Here is an 18,172-nt window from a genome sequence, read left to right as displayed (position 1 = left end):
CTCTAGACTTACCTCATTGTCAACATTTTTCTTTACAACTTCTTCAATGCCAATATTTTTCTCCATAACTTCCTTACTACCAAAATTATTCTCTGCAACTTCCTTATCATGATGGTCGTCATCTTTTCGATTACCCTGTTCAGAAAAAATATACAAAAAATTGTAAAATTATAGTAACAGGTAAAAATAACAAATAAGCATAGTCATGAGAATCCTTTGAAGCATCACATTCACCTAGAGCTTTAAAAACATTTTCAAATGAGAAAATCATTAACTGCTTCAAAGATGAAACCTTGTCGTTTACCTATAAAAGAAAAAGTGAAACCGAATATCAATTAAGTTGTCAGAACTGCTCAAAGACAAAATAGAACTGTACCTTGTTGATTTTACTTCTCAGAAGTTTCAACTCTTTCTCCCTTGAATTCAAGTTACTGGGCTGTGGATCCGGATTCTTATTGTTGATAGATTGTGATTTCGGCTTATTTTTGGAGTGCTTCTTAGCATTTGTTTTAACTTCAGCCACAACTCCAGATTCAATATGAATCTCATTTTATCTTCACAAACCGGGACAAAGTCATGCAATTGAAGCCTTGTTTGTTCATCATTTGTTGGGGTAAATGTTACCAAACACCAACTACAAATAAATAACTAATTAGCACAAAAAGATAGTGCTTTATGAAAATTTCTCATACTTTTAAATATACTAGAAAAATCTTAGTCCAATTCTATCCAAGTAGCAAGTTGGGTTGGATTGACCTCGTGAGCCAAACTCATTTTGACGACACATTTTTTGTTAGCGATAGTAATTTGAGTTCTATATTTTTTATTCTTGCATTGACTCTCTCTCTCTCACTCCATCCTATTATTTACTATTTTATATTATCACATTCTTCTTTATCCATTTTTTAGTTATTAATCTGATAGAATTTTTATAATTAAATATTTTAAAGCTCCAATTCATAGCCCATGCATTAGCCACGGGCTTATCAAATTTCAAACGATTCGTACATATCTTAAGAGAGATGGACTTCATACAATTCAATTCAATTCAATCTAGGTGTGTAAAAATTACGGTTGGAAAAAAGATTTTGATGTGTAAAATATCTCCCCCGAAAAAGGGGTGCTTAGAAATGAGATAATGCAGGAATTATGCAAGAAATTGGACTATTATTCCACTTTTAACATAGAAGATAATTTATACAAATTAATAATGCAGTAAATTCTTTAAACAGAAAATATGGAAGTGTAAATTCCACTTTTACTAACTATACACTGCTCTAAAAACTGCTAGCCAAATATCACAATAAAGGATATTACGAATTTGATTAAGGAAAATAAGACGCTGGATATTAATCTAAATAGTCGTCCCCCTAACCATTTAAACTAAAAACAGCCGGTGGATATTTAATATACGTATAATCCTTGTTTAATATGTGAATAACCGTGTGTGTGTATATATATATAATTCATGCATATCAAGTGTGTAATCATACATAATCAATGTATACTGGATGGGAAAAGTATACAGTGAATCCAATTGGCTATTTGTGTCAAAATCCCGATGCTCAAGTACATAAATTTTTTTTATCCAATTAAACTTCAAAGAATATGCCGAGTCTCATAAAGCCTACTAGTATAATAAAATAAAGCAAACATGCAGAAAATTTTAGGCTTAATATTAATCGTTGGTCTTAATTAAATTTTTGGCAGTGATTGATTATCACAACATTAATCAAAGATATAATTTTTTTTTAAAAAAAATACAGCGTTATCATGTAAAAGATTTCTTAGTTAAATGTTAATCTTGATAACAACATTATCAAATACTAACAGAATGGTAACTCTTAAATACTGGATATTAATCTATCAACGTTTGTATTTTTACTATCACTTATCCAAACTATTATATCATCTATATAAACTCCTCTAAAATCACAATCTTTTCATCAACTTGAAAAAAAACAAAAAAAACAACTAAGAAAAATGGCAAACTTTACCTTTCTTCATTTCTTCACCATTTTAATATTTTCCTTTCTCATTTCAAGAATTTCTGCTAGAAATATTCCATACAATTCTTCAATCACGGCCCTCAATGACCTCACATATAACCAAACTCGACGTGTTTGTGACACGTCGAGGTTTGCAAAGTTGGGTTTGGACATGAATGATTTTGCGTACTGCGACAAGTCCCTTCCCTATGCAGTTAGGGTTAAAGATTTGATTGACAGAATGACGTTGTCTGAAAAAGCGCGACAAATTGGAGATACTGCTTTTGGAGTTGCTAGGATTGGTCTTCCTAAATATGAATGGTGGTCTGAGGCATTACATGGTGTTTCTAACGTTGGACAATATTATAGTTTAGCTTCGTTTTTTGACAAAGTTGTCCCTGGGGCTACAAGTTTTCCTACTGTTATTACTACTACTGCATCATTTAATGAGTCATTGTGGAAAGCAATTGGCCAGGTATTTGGTTGTTTTGAAACTTTTATTAAATTTTTTTTATTTATAAAAAACAACATTATGTTGACGGCTTAGAAGCGGGAAGTTTATGGTTTCTTAAAACGATCTCAGGTCAGCATACAATAAATACTAGGTTGGCAATATATATATATATATATTAAGTGCATGCCCTAAATAGGACTCCTTTTTAATTAGTTTGTCACAATACACGGGTTTCTTGTTTATTTATTTTAATTAGTAAAATAATTGGTCAAAAATATTTGTCATTTTAGAAAGCCAATGAAAGCCTAGAAATATACATGTCCAGTTGAGATAGAATATGATTGCGCCACGATGTCTAAGGACACGATCTAATTAGGCATTAATTTTTTTTCAATTGTACAATTTATTCAAAATATCTTACCATTATTGTAATTAATGATTTTCTTACACTGTATGTGCCAATACTTTAAAATATAATAAATAAAAAGAATTGGAGGGAGTATTTTCATAGAGATATATTTACCATGATTTTCTAAAGAATTTGTGTATTAAGCTTTTGATGATTGCATCAGCTGTGGAATTAGCCACCCCTGGTTGCATCAAGGTGGCTGCCTACACCACACATAGGGGTGCGGCCCTTCCCGAATCCTGTGTAAACGCGGGATATTTTATGCACCGAAATATCTTTTTTAAGCTTTTGATGATGTATAACAAAAACTTAATTTGCAGGCAGTTTCAACAGAAGCAAGAGCCATGTTTAACCTAGGACATGCTGGTCTAACATTTTGGAGTCCAAATATTAATGTAGTAAGAGATCCTAGATGGGGAAGAGTTTTAGAAACACCTGGAGAAGATCCTTTTGTTGTTGGAAAATATGCCTCTAATTATGTTAGAGGTTTACAAGATGTCGAGGGAACGGAAAACGCTAAAGACTTGAACTCGAGACCTCTGAAAGTTGCCGCGTGTTGCAAACATTATGCAGCTTATGATGTTGATAATTGGCTTGGCGTTGATCGCTACCATTTTGATTCACGGGTAATTATTCGTCTTAAAATTTTAATTTTTTAAGTTTTGATGCACTAAGCTCCTGCTAATTTTTTTTTTTTTGTAATTTTGTGAAGGTGACAGAGCAAGATATGATGGAAACATTTCTTAAACCATTTGAAATGTGTGTTAAAGAAGGTGATGTTACAAGTGTAATGTGCTCGTATAATAGGATTAATGGAATTCCAGCATGTGCTGATCCAAAGCTTTTAAAAGGCAAAATTAGAGGAGATTGGGATCTTCATGGGTAATAATTATTAATTAATTAAGATTGATTTGTTCCCAATTTTTTTTTTTTAATGATTTGTCATAATTTTTTCTTGTTTTACTTTTTATAATTTTCAGGTATATAGTTTCAGATTGTGATTCCATTGAAGTTATGCTTCATGGCCATAAATGGTTAGGAGATGAACCTGAAGATGCTGTTGCACAAGGTCTAAAAGCAGGTAAATTTACCACATTCTTTCGGCGCGGATTCAATTGAAGTCATAGTTTTCAACTCGGACTATGTATATATATAAAGAAAAAAATTACTACATTTTATATATAGAATAAGACTACATTCATTCTGAACCCGAAGTTTGTGGTTTCAACTGAGCTTATTGTATTTGGCTCGAACTAATGTATGCTTATGAAGGAAATAGGCTAACTTTGTAAATATAATAAGATCACACTCATTTTAAACCCTGATTTTGAGGTTTCAACAAAATTCTTTATTTTTTGCTCGAAATATATGTATATATATATATGTGTGTGTGTGTGTGTGTGTGTGTGAAGGAAAAAATAAAATTTCTATGTATAACAAAAATACACTCATTTTGAACATTTCGACTCTAAATTCTGGACTCGCCTTTGACAGTTACACTCATTTTAAATTTGAAATTAACGGTTTCAAAGAAACTCATTGTCATTGGCTCGAACTTTGTATACATATGAAAGAAAAATTAAATTTTACTTATAATAAAATCACACTCATTCTGAACCTATCGACAATTCGCCTTTGACTCTTTTAGTCCTATTCTTTAATTAGAATTTGTTCTTTTCTAACAAAACATGATATTTACCATTTGCTTTGGCTTATATTTTAGGATTGGATTTGGATTGTGGCAACTACTACACAAATTATGCTGGCAATGCAGTTGTTCAAGGAAAAGTAAAAGAATCAGAAATAGATGAATCTCTCACAAATTTGTATTTTGTGCTAATGAGGCTAGGGTTTTTTGATGGTAGTCCAAAATTTGAAAATCTTGGAAAAGAACAAATTTGTTCTAAGGAAAATATTGAATTAGCAACACAAGCAGCAAGAGAAGGGATTGTTCTTCTTAAAAATGAAGACCAAATTTTGCCTTTGAATTCTAAAAAGGTTAAAACTATTGCTGTTGTTGGACCTCATGCTAATGCCTCAAGTGCCATGATTGGCAATTATGCAGGTAAGAAATTCATAGAAAATAAATTTAAATTTTATTATTTGACCCTCGTCGAATTTTAACTTATATGCATCGATAGTGCAAAGAATTTTTTATATTTTTAGTTATTTTAACATGTTGCAAGTAGTAATATGCCTTATTTTTCAGCTTACTGATCATACTTCTTATAGTGATGATCTGATAGTATAAAATTATTCTACAGTACTATTATTATATAGCATATACAAGTTAAACTTTTTTAAATATATATTTATGCAAGTAGTAATTCAATACCAGTTGCAGAGCTAGGTATCACTAAAGGGGTTCAATAAAATCCCCTTAGAAAAATTATACCGCATGCATAAATAGGGGGAAAATGATTCATATTGGTATATATGAATTTTTGAATTAAAAAATTATTTTTTAAGTCACATGTTCAAATTCTAGGCGTGACATCCTAATATTTTCTTGAATTCCCTTATATATATTACTGCTTCGCTATTGTTCACGACTAATGTTAAATTTTACGCTAATATCAATACATAAACTTGGTTTCAAGACTAACGTTATTCTCTGTTCTTAGACTTCTATTACTATATGTATATTTTTTTTACTTCGATTATCTTACTTATCTGGCTGTTATTACTGTTTCTCTTTCCATTGGTTCTCCACTATTATATCTCTTTTTCAAAATTGTTGTATTTACACTTTTCTTGATCCGAGAGTCTATCGAAAATAACATCTATACCTCCACAAGATAGGGGTAAGCGTACGTACTATCCAGAGGCGAAGCCACATGGTCATAAGCGTGGTCAATTGACTATCCTTTGTTGAAAAATTACACTGTATATATAGGTAAAATATTATATTTTAGAGGTCGATAACACATGTTGAACATCCTTTGTTGGGAATTTTTTCACGTCTTTCAGATTTGAACACCCTTGGGGAAATTCCTAGCTTCGATACTAGGCCACTACCCTCTCCAGACCCCACTTGTGTGATTACACCGTATATGTTATTGTTGTTGTTGGATTCAAGACTAACATTAATTTTTTTGTTACATAATTTAGGTATTCCATGCAAGATTACAACACCAATACATGGATTTTCATTGTATAGCAAAGTGGACTATAAAGCAGGATGTGGAGAAATTTTGTGCAAAAATGAGAGCTTAATATTCCCAGCAATGAAAGCAGCTAAAAAAGCAGATGCAACTGTTTTAATTGTGGGATTAGATTTAAGTGTTGAAGCAGAAAGTTTAGACAGAGTTGATTTATTACTTCCTGGATACCAAACTCAACTAATAAATCAAGTTGCTCAAGTTTCAAAAGGTCCTGTTATTCTTGTAATTATGTCTGCTGGTGGTATTGATATTTCATTTGCCAAAAATAATCCTAAGATTAAAAGTATTATTTGGGCTGGATATCCTGGTGAGGAAGGTGGTCGTGCCATTGCTGATGTTGTTTTTGGAAGTTACAATCCCGGTACGTAAATTATACACTGATTATGTATACTATACTATATGTATATTGTATATTAATATATAAAAATATATATTTTGTCGGCTTTATTTTTGAGATATGCTATACTATGTAGGTTCTTCAACTAAAAAAAACAAAATCAAAATTATGTATTTTTCACTTTACATAATTTATACTCTGATTATGTATACCATGTGTATATTATATGTATATTATTATACTATGTAGTTTTTTTCAACCAAAAAAAAGGTCAAAATTATGTAATTTCATTTTAGAAAATCAAAATTAATGTATTAACTATTTTTTATTCGATTACACCCTTGCTTATGATCGCATTAATTTTTTATTTATTATCTAAAACTTCTTTTCAAGAATTGATTTGACTATACTTTCTTAAAATGAAGAAATTTTATACTATCATTTACAATATAGTTTTACATGTTGCAACATGTCATATATAGTTGATACGCGTGGTTTATTTATTTTTAGTTTTAATTTTCAGTTTTATGCTTCTTATTTTCAAGAAAAACACAACAAGCTAAGCCTTTTCTTTTCTTTTTTTTCGATTTTTTTTTTATATTCAAGAGTTGATGAATTGAATAATAATATTTACCCCTTTATTATTTATGTTTTTTACAGGAGGAAAACTACCATTAACATGGCATGAAAATAGTTATGTGGATATGTTACCAATGACTTCAATGCCATTAAGGCCAATTGACAACTTAGGATACCCTGGTAGAACTTACAAATTTTTCAATGGATCAACTGTTTATCCATTTGGATATGGTCTTAGCTACACGAATTTCACCTACAACTTATTATCAGCACGACAAAAGATCCAAGTAAAACTCAACAAATTCCAGCACTGTCGCGATCTGAACTACACTGCTGGCACTCACGTGCCACCATGTCGTGCAGTGTCAATCGATGACTTGGAATGTGGGGACGATCTGAATTTCGACTTCTCGATTGAAGTAGAGAATATTGGGAAAAAAGATGGAAGTGATGTTTTAATGATTTATTGGATTCCACCTGAAGATATTGCTGAAGCTCCACTTAAACAATTGATTGGTTTTAAGAAGGTTTTTGTGAAAATTGGAGAGAAAAAGAAGGTTGATTTTGTGTTAAATGCTTGCAAAAATTTGGGAATTGTGAATTATAGAGCTTATAATCTTTTGGCTGCTGGTGGACATAATTTTGTTATTGGAAATGGAAAGCTTTCATTTCCGGTTCAAGTTAGTTTTCACCGATGATTACTGAACTTTATTATTTTCATTTTTAGAAATAAAATGATTAGCTTAGAATTAGATTTTTGTTTTTAGTTTAGTGTTATTAGTGTTCTTGAATTAATATTAAGAGAAATTGTTAGCTTGTGAATTAGTTTTTGAGCAATAAAATGTGATTTTTTTCCTTTATCTCCAGCTTATTATTCTGTTAGTTTTTTTTTTTTGAAAGTTTAATTAGTTTCATTTCCATAAAGTATATTCTTTTCTTTTTTAATTTATATCTTTATTTATTCAATCTCTATGACCAAAAAAGGAACTTAAAAAATATCTACAGCACTATATTTTACTGTTCTTCCTGATTAATATGTTATACTCCTATTTAATGTTTTTTTCTCTCTCACCCATTTATTTCGTTAATTGACATGTGGATACTCCACTTATCTTATTAGAAGAAATTAAAAGATTTAATTATTTACCACCACGATGAAATTTTACACTTGATTAGACGTAGCCCCCATTATATCAAATTCTCCAAAAAAAATTAATTCCTATTTCGTATGTTAATAACTTAATATACCTAATCATCTATATATTCCTACTGAAGTAAAGATGCGGTATATGTCGCAGCCTTCTTAAACAAAATGAACGAAGGCCCAAGGACTATAATTGGTATACTATCCAAAGACAGAATAGAAAAATACAAATAAGAGAGGCTTTCCCATAGCTTTCTTCCCCTCTTCCCTCAAAGCGTGCTCTTTCATCCATGCGCATGGTTCTTACTTTCATTTCCCCCTTCCTCACGTAGGAGCGCATCTTGTTTTCAAATTAGATGAGTTGTAGATGAGTCGGTTCGATCACCCCACATATCGAAAGTTGTTATCGGCCAATTATTGCAACATGCTACCAACAACTGCAACTTCATCGAGGCATATAATGCAAATTCAAAAGACAAAAAAGTCCAAAATTTGTTTGCCATTTGTGATAGCGGCTATGGATTATATTCTTGATAAGTGAGCTCCAAGTTGCTATCAAATCATTAGTTAAAAAGATTTCAATGCCTTGAAAAATTCACTTTCTAAGTGTCCAAATTTATAAGCAATAGTCAGAATGTATTTGGTCACAAGCCAGGGTTGTACGCATGACTTTTTATAAGCGGTGTCGAAATTTAAAGTGGTGAACAAATTACTACAACAAATCTGGGAGATAAGAAGTAGAGAAGAGCAACACCACCAAACCCCGTCACTTAGAGATGAAAACTTTTTCGTAGTTATGGTTTAAAATTCATTTATCTTATTCTAAAGTAATTACTTTTTAGAAGTTAAATAGTATTTCATTGTCAGTTATGGTGTCACGGAAGAGGACACCGTTCTATTTTTCAAACAAAAGAGGCTTAAAAGAAAAAGAAAAAAAAAGCAAAAGAAACACATACGAAGTATTCAAACCGCAGACCTCGACGTTGCAAGTGAGGCGCTTGACCATCAGACCAGGCACTATCTTTTCTTCAGCAGTGTCATACGATTTATATGTATACCTTTTGCACAATGTTTATATGTGTAATAACTAAAGCTTTCCAGCGAAGCGGTGTGCATCCGCCCCTGGTCACAAGATAACTCCTGAATTGCTCGACATGAGTAGGAAATAACTAGATCTTATATTAATAACAAATATTGCTGAATGTCTTATTCAAAAATAAATATTTTAATTAATTTTTTATAAATTATTTTTTCCTTTCTTACAACAAATTCTTCTTATTTTTGCCTTTGCTAATGTATTTTTCTTTTTCCTTCTAAAACCTCACATTTATTTATTCTTTTCAGAAAAGCTTTTTTTAAATAATTTTTATTGCAGAATGGTACCATTAAAATGTATCTTTCTTTTCCAAATCAAGAGTTAGTTCAAAAACTACTTTTTAAAATTATAAAAATGATTCGAAAAAGAAAAGTGTTTTTTTCCTTAAAAATGAAGAAAAATGGGTTGAAAATAAAAATAAAAATAAAAATAAATAAATATAGCATAACTCAGCTCAGCCGATGAAAAGGAAAAAAAAAGATAATATCTCAGCTCAGCCCGAAAAGGAAATGGATTCTGACCCGATTCGCGAAATGATACTAGAAATTTGACACCCTATTCCCTCCATAAACCCATTTGAATTACAAATCCCTTCTTCTCCAAATTACTTTGCAAAAATGGCTACCAAAACTCAAATTCAGCCTCCAAAACCCCCAAAACAACCACCAAAATGTCCACAAAAACAATGGTCGCTCGACGATTTCGAAATCGGAAAACCGCTCGGCAAAGGCAAATTCGGTCGTGTTTACCTTGCTCGTGAAGTTAAGGTAATTTCAAATCCATATTTTCTATATACTCAAATTTACACATATGTGCATTATATTACTATTGCATAAGATATTTCTAGTATCTAATTTTATAATAGGGAAATATGCACTTTTAGACTCTGAAATAGTGAGAAATTCTGATTTTGATCATTGTCATATTTGGTTAAGCACATTTAATTATCAATTAATGAACATGAGTAAATTTGATCATTCTGCTTGTGAATCTTCACTAAATTTAAACGAATTTTTAACTATTAAATCATCTAATTATCCATGTCTTATGTTATATTTGTATTGCTACTCCTATGTGTGAGCTCGCCTATATTGTTGATCCCAAACCCGGGCTTAGGAGGAGGGTTGTGGTAGGTTGGCAGCCAGCTCAAAACTTGCCAATTCATGATGAATCCTCATAATACAATGATGTTGACTTGTTTGGGACTGAGGCATAGTAGTAATGGTAGTAGTTGTTGTATAGTTCTAAAAATAATCTAAGTATAACATATTTTCTATATAAAGGGACCAACGGCATACTATAATTTAATTAATTCAGAGTTAAATGTGCTCAGTTAAAAAACACAAGGACCAAAATATGGATGAATTATTTGATTTGATGAAAATATATATGTACATCAAATGTTGCTCTAGTTCTAATATTAGTAAATAAGGCCTTGGGAAATTATTTCTCGACTACTTAATTCGTATTTCAGCTTTTATTGTCAAATGTGCATTATACTATTTATAAGAAAAAGAAGAAGAGGGTTTTGATGATCTTGAATTTTGTGGAACATGGGCGGAGCAGACTGGGTTTATAGTGGCATTGAAGGTGATATTCAAGGAGCAAATAGAGAAATACAGGCTGCACCACCAACTGAAGAGGGAAATGGAGATTCAAACGAGTCTTCGGCACCCAAATGTATTGAGGCTATATGGCTGGTTCCACGATGAGGAGCGGATTTTCTTGATTTTGGAGTACGCTCACGGCGGTGAGCTCTACCGGGAGCTTAGGAAGACTGGTCGCCTGCCTGAGAAACAAGCCGCCATGGTATGTCATACCGTACTTTCTCCCTCCCCCTCCCGACCATATATAAAACACGAATTGGAAACAAAGCACACATTTCATTTGCTGGCTTATAATTTATTTCTGTACTTTATTTAATTTGTCATAAACATATATTCATAACCTCTGCTTAGCAAAAGATTCGACACGATGTGTTAAAAAGATCTATATAGGCGATACATATGAGGATATATTCTAGACATTAGCACATTTATTGTAGGTCCTATGCTTTCTAGGAGAGGTTTAGTTTTTGAGAAATATATATTTTTAGCCGCTCCTAAAATAATAGCTGACAAAATGTATATTTTTTTTGTATATATGTGTATTATATACATATATATTCATAATGAATATAATTAGTTTCGGTCGACCGGCCAATTTTGTATTTTGTCCTTAGTTTTTTGGAGATGTATACGTTTAGAAAATATACGGAATTTAATACTTATCATTTGTATTTGCATAATATTGGCATGAGATGAGTTTAAATAGAGAAAAGTGATCAGTGAGAATTCATAGAGCTGATCCCAGCTTGTTTGGGACTGAGGCGTTAGTGTTGTATATATATTTATAACCTCTAGTGTTAGAGAACTCTAGATTACTGAATATAGGAATAAGACGGGTCCAAATGGAGCAAAATGGACACCGAGAATTCACATTGTCGTCCCAACTAGCTACGGATTGAAAATGAGGCATAAGTTTTTGTGTAGCCGTGAGCTATAAATTGTGTCAATAAGAACTGATTCTCTCTCCCCCTAACCCAAACAAAGAGGATAGAGATTCAGTGTTTTCCTTATCTATTTTCTGCCATGTAAGTAAAATCTTGTAGTAGTTTCTTTGAAAGATGTTTGCAGTTTTGGGTTGAATTTTCATCAGCTTCTGGTTTTCCTCTTCATGGTGCCTTGCTTGTGTTATTTCCTCTGTAGTTAATGTTGAACAGTTAAGTAATATTATTTTCTTGTGCTTGCTGTTTTTTTCACTCCAGCATTTATCTGAAGATCATTTATATAATTGTTGAACGCATTGTTATATTTCGGCAGAGAACGTTATTGTTAGTTTTCAACTTCTTTCTTGTTGCTTTAGGTTATTCTTTGACTTTTGATGCTTTGGTTTGTTCTGGTGTAGTATATCGCAAGTCTTACACAAGCGCTGGCGTATTGTCATGAGAAGCATGTCATTCACAGGGACATAAAGCCAGAAAACCTGTTACTTGATCATGAGGTAATATCTTGATAACTAACAGTCTTCCTTTGCCACGGGTGCCAAGTTTTGTTAACACCATTTCCTAGAACAAGAAAAAAGAACATTGTATATGGCTAATTTGAAAGTTATGTATTTGTCTTCTTATCGGAGAAAACAGTCTGGCTCTGGGCAGTCCACCTTTTTATGTTTCAACGGTGAAATGCAAAACAATTTTGAGGAGGAAAATACAGAGCAACTTTAATTTCCTATTTTTGTTTAGAGATAACAGTGGAATAGAAGGAAGTTCTCACTGTTCCCTCTTGTTGATGGCCTAAATTCTTTTCTAACCGCTCAGAATGGCCTTAGTCGCTGAATTCTAAAGCTGGGGATTGGCATGTAAATAACTTACTTTCATTTTGTTGATTTGTTCTTGCTACTGTGGTTAACAAAATAATAAGACTCCTTGAACTTTTCCTATTGTTACCTAAACACTTTGCTACAGATGCACATACAATTACAGCTAAGAATACTAGAATACAATTCATTATGCTCTCTATAGCTGAAGTTCGGCATGTAGAAAATGTATATCGTTCATCATGTTTCTTGCGTTAACATGTACTGTACTAAATTACAGTCAAACCTCTCTATAACAACCTCGTTTATTCCGAATATTTTTGGATGGTATAACGAAGTGCTGTTATATAGGACATATATTATAACATAACGTGAAATTTGGTTCCGAAAAAGCTTGGCTTTTATAGTGAAGTGTTGTTATATAGGGATGTTGTTATAGAGAGGTCTGACTGGACATGAATTTTTGGTTTGAATTAATTACAAGAGAAGTCTTTTCCTTTTTTCAAATTGGTTAGTCCTTCCAATTTTGTAGCTGGGTCATTTTTCTTTCTTCTCTTCATGAGCCAAGGGCTCCCGATATTATTGGGGAAACGATGCCCGCCCCATTTTGAAATTCCAAGTCAACCATGCGAGCGATCATTATTACTATCTGTCTATCCACATTAGTGACCAGTCTTTCCTGTATGAATTGCCATCATTGTCTCTGTCATAATCTCAGAGGTTGATTGTTTCACTGCTGTCGGATATCCTCTGATGTTTCTTAGAGACCTTCATAGGTCCCTGATGTTGAGAGACCTTTGATCTAACCAGATAATAGGTATTATCCTTCATCTCTGCCTTTCCGGTAAAATTCAGTCAGCTTATGTATTTGATGAAAACTAAAGGCAGAATAGCCTGGGAGACACTTGTACTAGTTTCGGATTGTCATCCCGGTCCCTATACTCCATAAAGTTTCATCCAAACACCTCAACTTAATTAAAGTAAGACTTAACGTTGACCGAGCCTATGTGGCATTGATATGGCTGAAGTGGACAAAATGAGTGATTTACACGCACATTCGGTGCGTGAGCTGACGATCTTTCCTTATTAAAAAAATAAAAATCAAAAAATAAATAAATAAAAGAAATACTAATATAGTTCCCTCCACCCTTCATATCTACCTCCCCCTTCGTGCCCCCCCGGCCTCTTCTCTTCTTCTTCAGATCCCTTCCTCCTTAGTTCTGCACATAGCAGGTTGTTGTACCAATCTAAGGTATTCTGGCCAGTAAATCATTTATTGCAGTCCATATAGTTAACAACTCGATTTGTTGTGCTGAGAAAACAGACATTCCCTTCGTAATGCCTACCTTTGTCTGTGAAGCACGGACATTTCTGTTACACATCTATTTACTTTTTCCAATTTTGTTTTCGAAATTATGGAGATGTATGCATAATTATGATCTGAAAGTAAAAGTAAGGGCAGAGAAAGTTGTATTTGTAAATTCTTGTATAGTTTTTAAATCGGAGCCAAGCCAGAGTCTAAAGGAAGGCAACCGGGGCATTATTCGGCAAACAATTAGAAAAACCAAAAAGAGATTGGCAATTGGCAGCGATCAATCTCTTCCCCTTTTTCTTCATCTTTCTTCATCCCTTCTTCCATTAATTTCTTCTTCCATCATGTCATCTTCACCTTCTCTGTGGCTCCTTCATTTTTTCCGGTGGTTTAAGCTTTTAAATTTTTTCACAGCACTTCCAAATTAGGGTAGAGGAATAAGTCAAAATTCAAAAGAATTAATTCTCTGCTCATGTATTTTTCAAGGATAGATAATTTTCTTTAAAAGAGGAGCGAAGGAGGTGATGGTACTCATGGTGGAGGAGCCATGGGAGGTGAGTTATTCTTTTAAGAAGGTTGAGTGAGTGGGTTTGAAGAAGGGAGGAGGGTTTTCTTTAATTTTAATTTTTTGCTTTTCTTTTTTTATTTTTTATTTATGAAATTAAAATTTTGTTAAATAATATTATTTTGGCATAGAATCTGATGTGGATGCTGATTTGTCATCCACATCAAGCAAGTGAGCATCACACGATTCCGAAGGGGTTTAAAAGTCTTATTTTGATTAAGTTGAGGTATTTGGATGAAACTTTATGGAGTGTAGGAACCGAGATGACAAGTACAAGTGTCTCCTAAGCTATTCTGCCAAAAAAAGCAGTGAGCTTCTTGGAGTGTTGATACTTTCAGTCTGGTGCAAACCTTGACCCGTTAGTTGCCTAGTCGTCTTTTATTCCTGCTCCCTGATCGAATCAGCCTCCAGAACAAGCCTTCAGAAGCTCTTCTTCTGTTCAGTCTCGTTTCCAATATGTCATGGCCTCTCTTTCTGTGGTTGCATTTTCTGTTAATTGACAAGGCAGGAAATGCGGCTTTTTAGGATATCATGCCAAAAGCCATAATCTTCTTTAATATGTTATCTGGCTACCGCTCTATAGAATTCTTTCAGTTGCATGTCATGTATCTGTGCAACTAGGCTCCAGTAAAATAGTAACCACTGATTCTTTACTATGACTTTCGGCTATAGTTGGAAACGTGTGAACCTCATTCTACATGTGACTGTCAGAATGATGATCATTTGAGCTTGCACCACCTTTAAGTGTACTCCATTTTTCTCGTTTTGTGTGACGTATTTTCGCCCGTCTTGAAAACAAAAATAAAAATTTGTCTAGATCGTAGAGTTCACTATCTTCAAAGATTGCTAATTTATTTAACTAATTTTAAACTTGAAGTGATGTCATTGCATCATTTTCAGGTCTTTCAACCATTATTTCATAGGGTGTTCATTGAACTCTAATATATTAGCTGATTCAAATGTTCTTTTTCCTTTGGAAAGTCAACTACAGTAATGACAATCGGGAATGGAGTATATCTGTAGGTGTTTATAATAAGACTATATATAATGGAGTGCTTAGGATGGACCTAGTAAGATTATGTATATAATGTAGCGCTTGGGGTCGGCCCGCTAACTTATTGAAGTTATTTTATGGAAGTCCCAATTAAAACTGGATTTTGTTGTCCAACAACTGCAGCTAATTCCAGCCTGAGAAAACATTGACACACTGCATAGCCAGAGTAAAGTATTAATTAGATTATCACATGAAATGTAGGGCCGCTTGAAGATTGCAGACTTTGGGTGGTCTGTACAATCTAAAAGCAAGAGACATACAATGTGCGGAACTCTAGACTATCTAGCACCAGAAATGGTGGAGAAGAAAGCTCATGATTATGCAGTTGACAATTGGACTCTGGGGGTTCTTTGCTATGAGTTTTTATATGGTGGGCCTCCATTTGAGGCCGAGAGACAGAACGACACATTCAGAAGGTAAGGATTGGTCTGCTTCTGTCATCTTGTAACTTTTACAGGAAAATCAAGATGTACTAACTTAAAGTAATACAGAATTGTGAAGGTAGACCTCAGCTTCCCCCCAACACCTGAAGTGTCTGCCGATGCTAAGAATCTCATTAGCCAGGTAAATTGATTAGTACTTGTCTATGCTTTAGTTCTGTAAGAAGAAACAATGACTTGCAATAGCTTGCACTCCTTTACTCTAATGATCGTTTACCTTTTCCCTTTGCAGCTTCTTGTGAAGGACTCTTCGAAAAGGCTCTCCCTTCGAAAGATCATGGAGCACCCTTGGATAATTAAGAATGTCACTGGTTAGTTGAAGCGCGGTGTAGTGAAAGTAGCAGATCCCACAATGTTATTCGCCTTCTGGTGTTTTGACTCTTTTTCCTATTACGTATGAAATGTAATCATCTTGATTTCAATAGTTTGTATCAGATGGACTGTGAAGATTTGTTGGTGGACATTGATATAGTTTCCTAGAAATAGTTGTGTATTCTATCTATCCAAGCCATGGTAGATAGAGTTTTACCTGGTGTTTGTTGCTGGTAAGAGGTGGCAGGTACCTTCTGGAATTAGTCGAGGTATGTGCAAGTTGAGTCAGACACCACCATTATCGGGAGAAAAAAAAAAGAAATAGTTGTGTATCGTTTGCGTGACTTTCCTGGATGTTCTATTAATTTCAAACCTCAGTTTATCATCTTCCTTATCCATTTTTTTGTGTGTAAATAGAGGTGTCAAATGGGTGGGTTGAGTCAGTTTTGGGCGGGCCAAAATGGGTTGAGTTAATAATTGGGCCGGTCAAATGACCCGATCAAAAGTTACTTGGGTTAAGATGGGTTGGATCAAGATGGACTAAAATTCGGGTCATAACCCAACCTGCCCGACTCTTACTAAGCTTTAATTAATGTGTTATTTTCTTATAAATTATATAATTACTAAATAAAACTTTTCTATGGTCATAGGGTACACTAGAAAACACATATCTCCAAGGTGTATGATCAAGGTAAACTTGCAGAAAGCTTATGATTCAGTAGAATGGTACTTCATCGAACAAATGCTTAAAGAACTTGGTTTTTCCGGGAAAATGATATTATGGATCATGACATGTATAAACTCAGTTAGTTACACTTTCTTGATTAATGGGGGTCTGTCAGATACATTGAAGGCAAGGAGGGGTTTGAGACAGGGTAATCCTATGTCTCCTTACATTTTTGTGTTGCTTATGGAATATTTAAACAGGTGCTTGGGTACATTGAAGGATGAGCCTGAGTTTAATTTTCACCCGAGATGCCAGAAGTTGGGAATCACGCACCTTTGCTTTGCAGATGATTTGCTACTGTTTGCTAGGGGAAATACCAAGTCAGTCCAGATGCTTAGGGATAGATTTGCCCTATTCTCTGAGGCTTCTGGGCTAAAAGCAAATCTAAACAAAAGTCAAGTCTATTTTGGAGGGGTAGATGAGGATACAAGAATGAATATTCTGAACTTGCTGGGGTATGAGATGGGGGAATTGCCGTTCAATCTTGGAGTTCCTTTGTCGACTAAAAGACTCACAGCTATACAATGCTGGCCATTGGTGGATAAGATTACATCTAGAATTACTTCTTGGATGGCTAAAGCTTGTCATATGCAGGGAGGCTGCAGCTCATCAAAGCTGTCTTATTTGGGGTTCAAGCATACTGGTCACAGTTATTTCTTCTGCCTCAGAAAGTAATTAAACTGATTGAGGCTACATGTAGAAGTTACTTGTGGACAGGTGAAGCCACTATCTCTAGAAGAGCCTTAGTAGCATGGGAGAAAATCTGTTTACCTAAAGGAGCAGGAGGACTAAATATTCTTAACTTAAGGATATGGAACCAGGCTACTATATGCAAGTTGTTTTGGGTTCTAAGCCAACACAAGGAGAAATTATGGATCACATGGATACATACATACTATATAAAGAAACTAGATCTATTCACTATGGTGGTGCCAAATAAGGCTTCATGGATGGTTAGGAAAATAATGAATATGAGAAAGAATTGGCAAAAACTAAGTACTTGTTCTCAGCTAACTAAGAGGGAAAAGTTTTCAGATTATAGCTGCTATAAAACTTTGAAAGGTACAATAGTAAATGTTCCTTGGAAGAACTTGACTTGCCACAATGCTGCTGCTCCTAAACAAGTATTCATTCTATGGCTTGTATTGCTTGGTAAACTAAGAACCAAAGATGTCCTACTGAGTTGGGGCATTAGTGTGGATAGTATATGTATGTTATGTAACTCCTACCCAGA

General features: G+C 33.7%; 2 protein-coding genes across 3 annotated transcripts; both read left to right on the top strand.

The window, feature by feature from the left end:
- Positions 1–1,970: 1,970 nt before the first annotated feature.
- On the top strand, positions 1,971–7,689 carry LOC104248015 (beta-xylosidase/alpha-L-arabinofuranosidase 1-like). 2 transcript variants are annotated; one of them, XM_009804191.2, is made up of 7 exons: positions 1,971–2,463; positions 3,172–3,477; positions 3,564–3,733; positions 3,832–3,932; positions 4,575–4,916; positions 5,963–6,376; positions 7,013–7,689. In XM_009804191.2, exons 1-7 carry the CDS (start codon positions 1,984–1,986, stop codon positions 7,627–7,629), a joined length of 2,430 nt encoding a protein of 809 aa, XP_009802493.1. In that variant the 5' UTR covers positions 1,971–1,983; the 3' UTR covers positions 7,630–7,689. The 2 variants fall into 2 exon arrangements, with proteins under 2 accessions (XP_009802493.1, XP_009802500.1); XM_009804198.2 differs by lacking the exon at positions 4,575–4,916.
- Positions 7,690–9,689: 2,000 nt separating this feature from the next.
- LOC104248008 (serine/threonine-protein kinase Aurora-3-like) lies at positions 9,690–16,596 on the top strand. Its single transcript, XM_009804183.2, has 6 exons — positions 9,690–9,938; positions 10,738–10,980; positions 12,118–12,213; positions 15,661–15,875; positions 15,951–16,023; positions 16,132–16,596. The coding sequence occupies exons 1-6, from the start codon at positions 9,789–9,791 to the stop codon at positions 16,213–16,215; spliced, it is 861 nt and encodes a 286-aa protein (XP_009802485.1). The 5' UTR covers positions 9,690–9,788; the 3' UTR covers positions 16,216–16,596.
- Positions 16,597–18,172: the final 1,576 nt, after the last annotated feature.

Source organism: Nicotiana sylvestris, chromosome 4 (assembly GCF_000393655.2).
Source record: "Nicotiana sylvestris chromosome 4, ASM39365v2, whole genome shotgun sequence".
Taxonomy (NCBI): domain Eukaryota; kingdom Viridiplantae; phylum Streptophyta; class Magnoliopsida; order Solanales; family Solanaceae; genus Nicotiana; species Nicotiana sylvestris.
The sequence above is the reverse complement of the archived record's forward strand: the minus strand, read 5'-3'. Positions and strand labels throughout refer to the sequence as shown.

Bases quoted from the DNA above. Each gene is read 5' to 3' on its own strand.
- LOC104248015 (XM_009804191.2), top strand. From the start codon at position 1,984: ATGGCAAACTTTACCTTTCTTCATTTCTTCACCATTTTAATATTTTCC. The intron at 3,478-3,563 runs GTAATTATTCGT...AATTTTGTGAAG, and splicing joins GCTACCATTTTGATTCACGG to GTGACAGAGCAAGATATGAT. The intron at 4,917-5,962 runs GTAAGAAATTCA...TACATAATTTAG, and splicing joins CATGATTGGCAATTATGCAG to GTATTCCATGCAAGATTACA.
- LOC104248008 (XM_009804183.2), top strand. From the start codon at position 9,789: ATGGCTACCAAAACTCAAATTCAGCCTCCAAAACCCCCAAAACAACCA. The intron at 9,939-10,737 runs GTAATTTCAAAT...TGGGCGGAGCAG, and splicing joins ACCTTGCTCGTGAAGTTAAG to ACTGGGTTTATAGTGGCATT. The intron at 15,876-15,950 runs GTAAGGATTGGT...AAAGTAATACAG, and splicing joins CAGAACGACACATTCAGAAG to AATTGTGAAGGTAGACCTCA.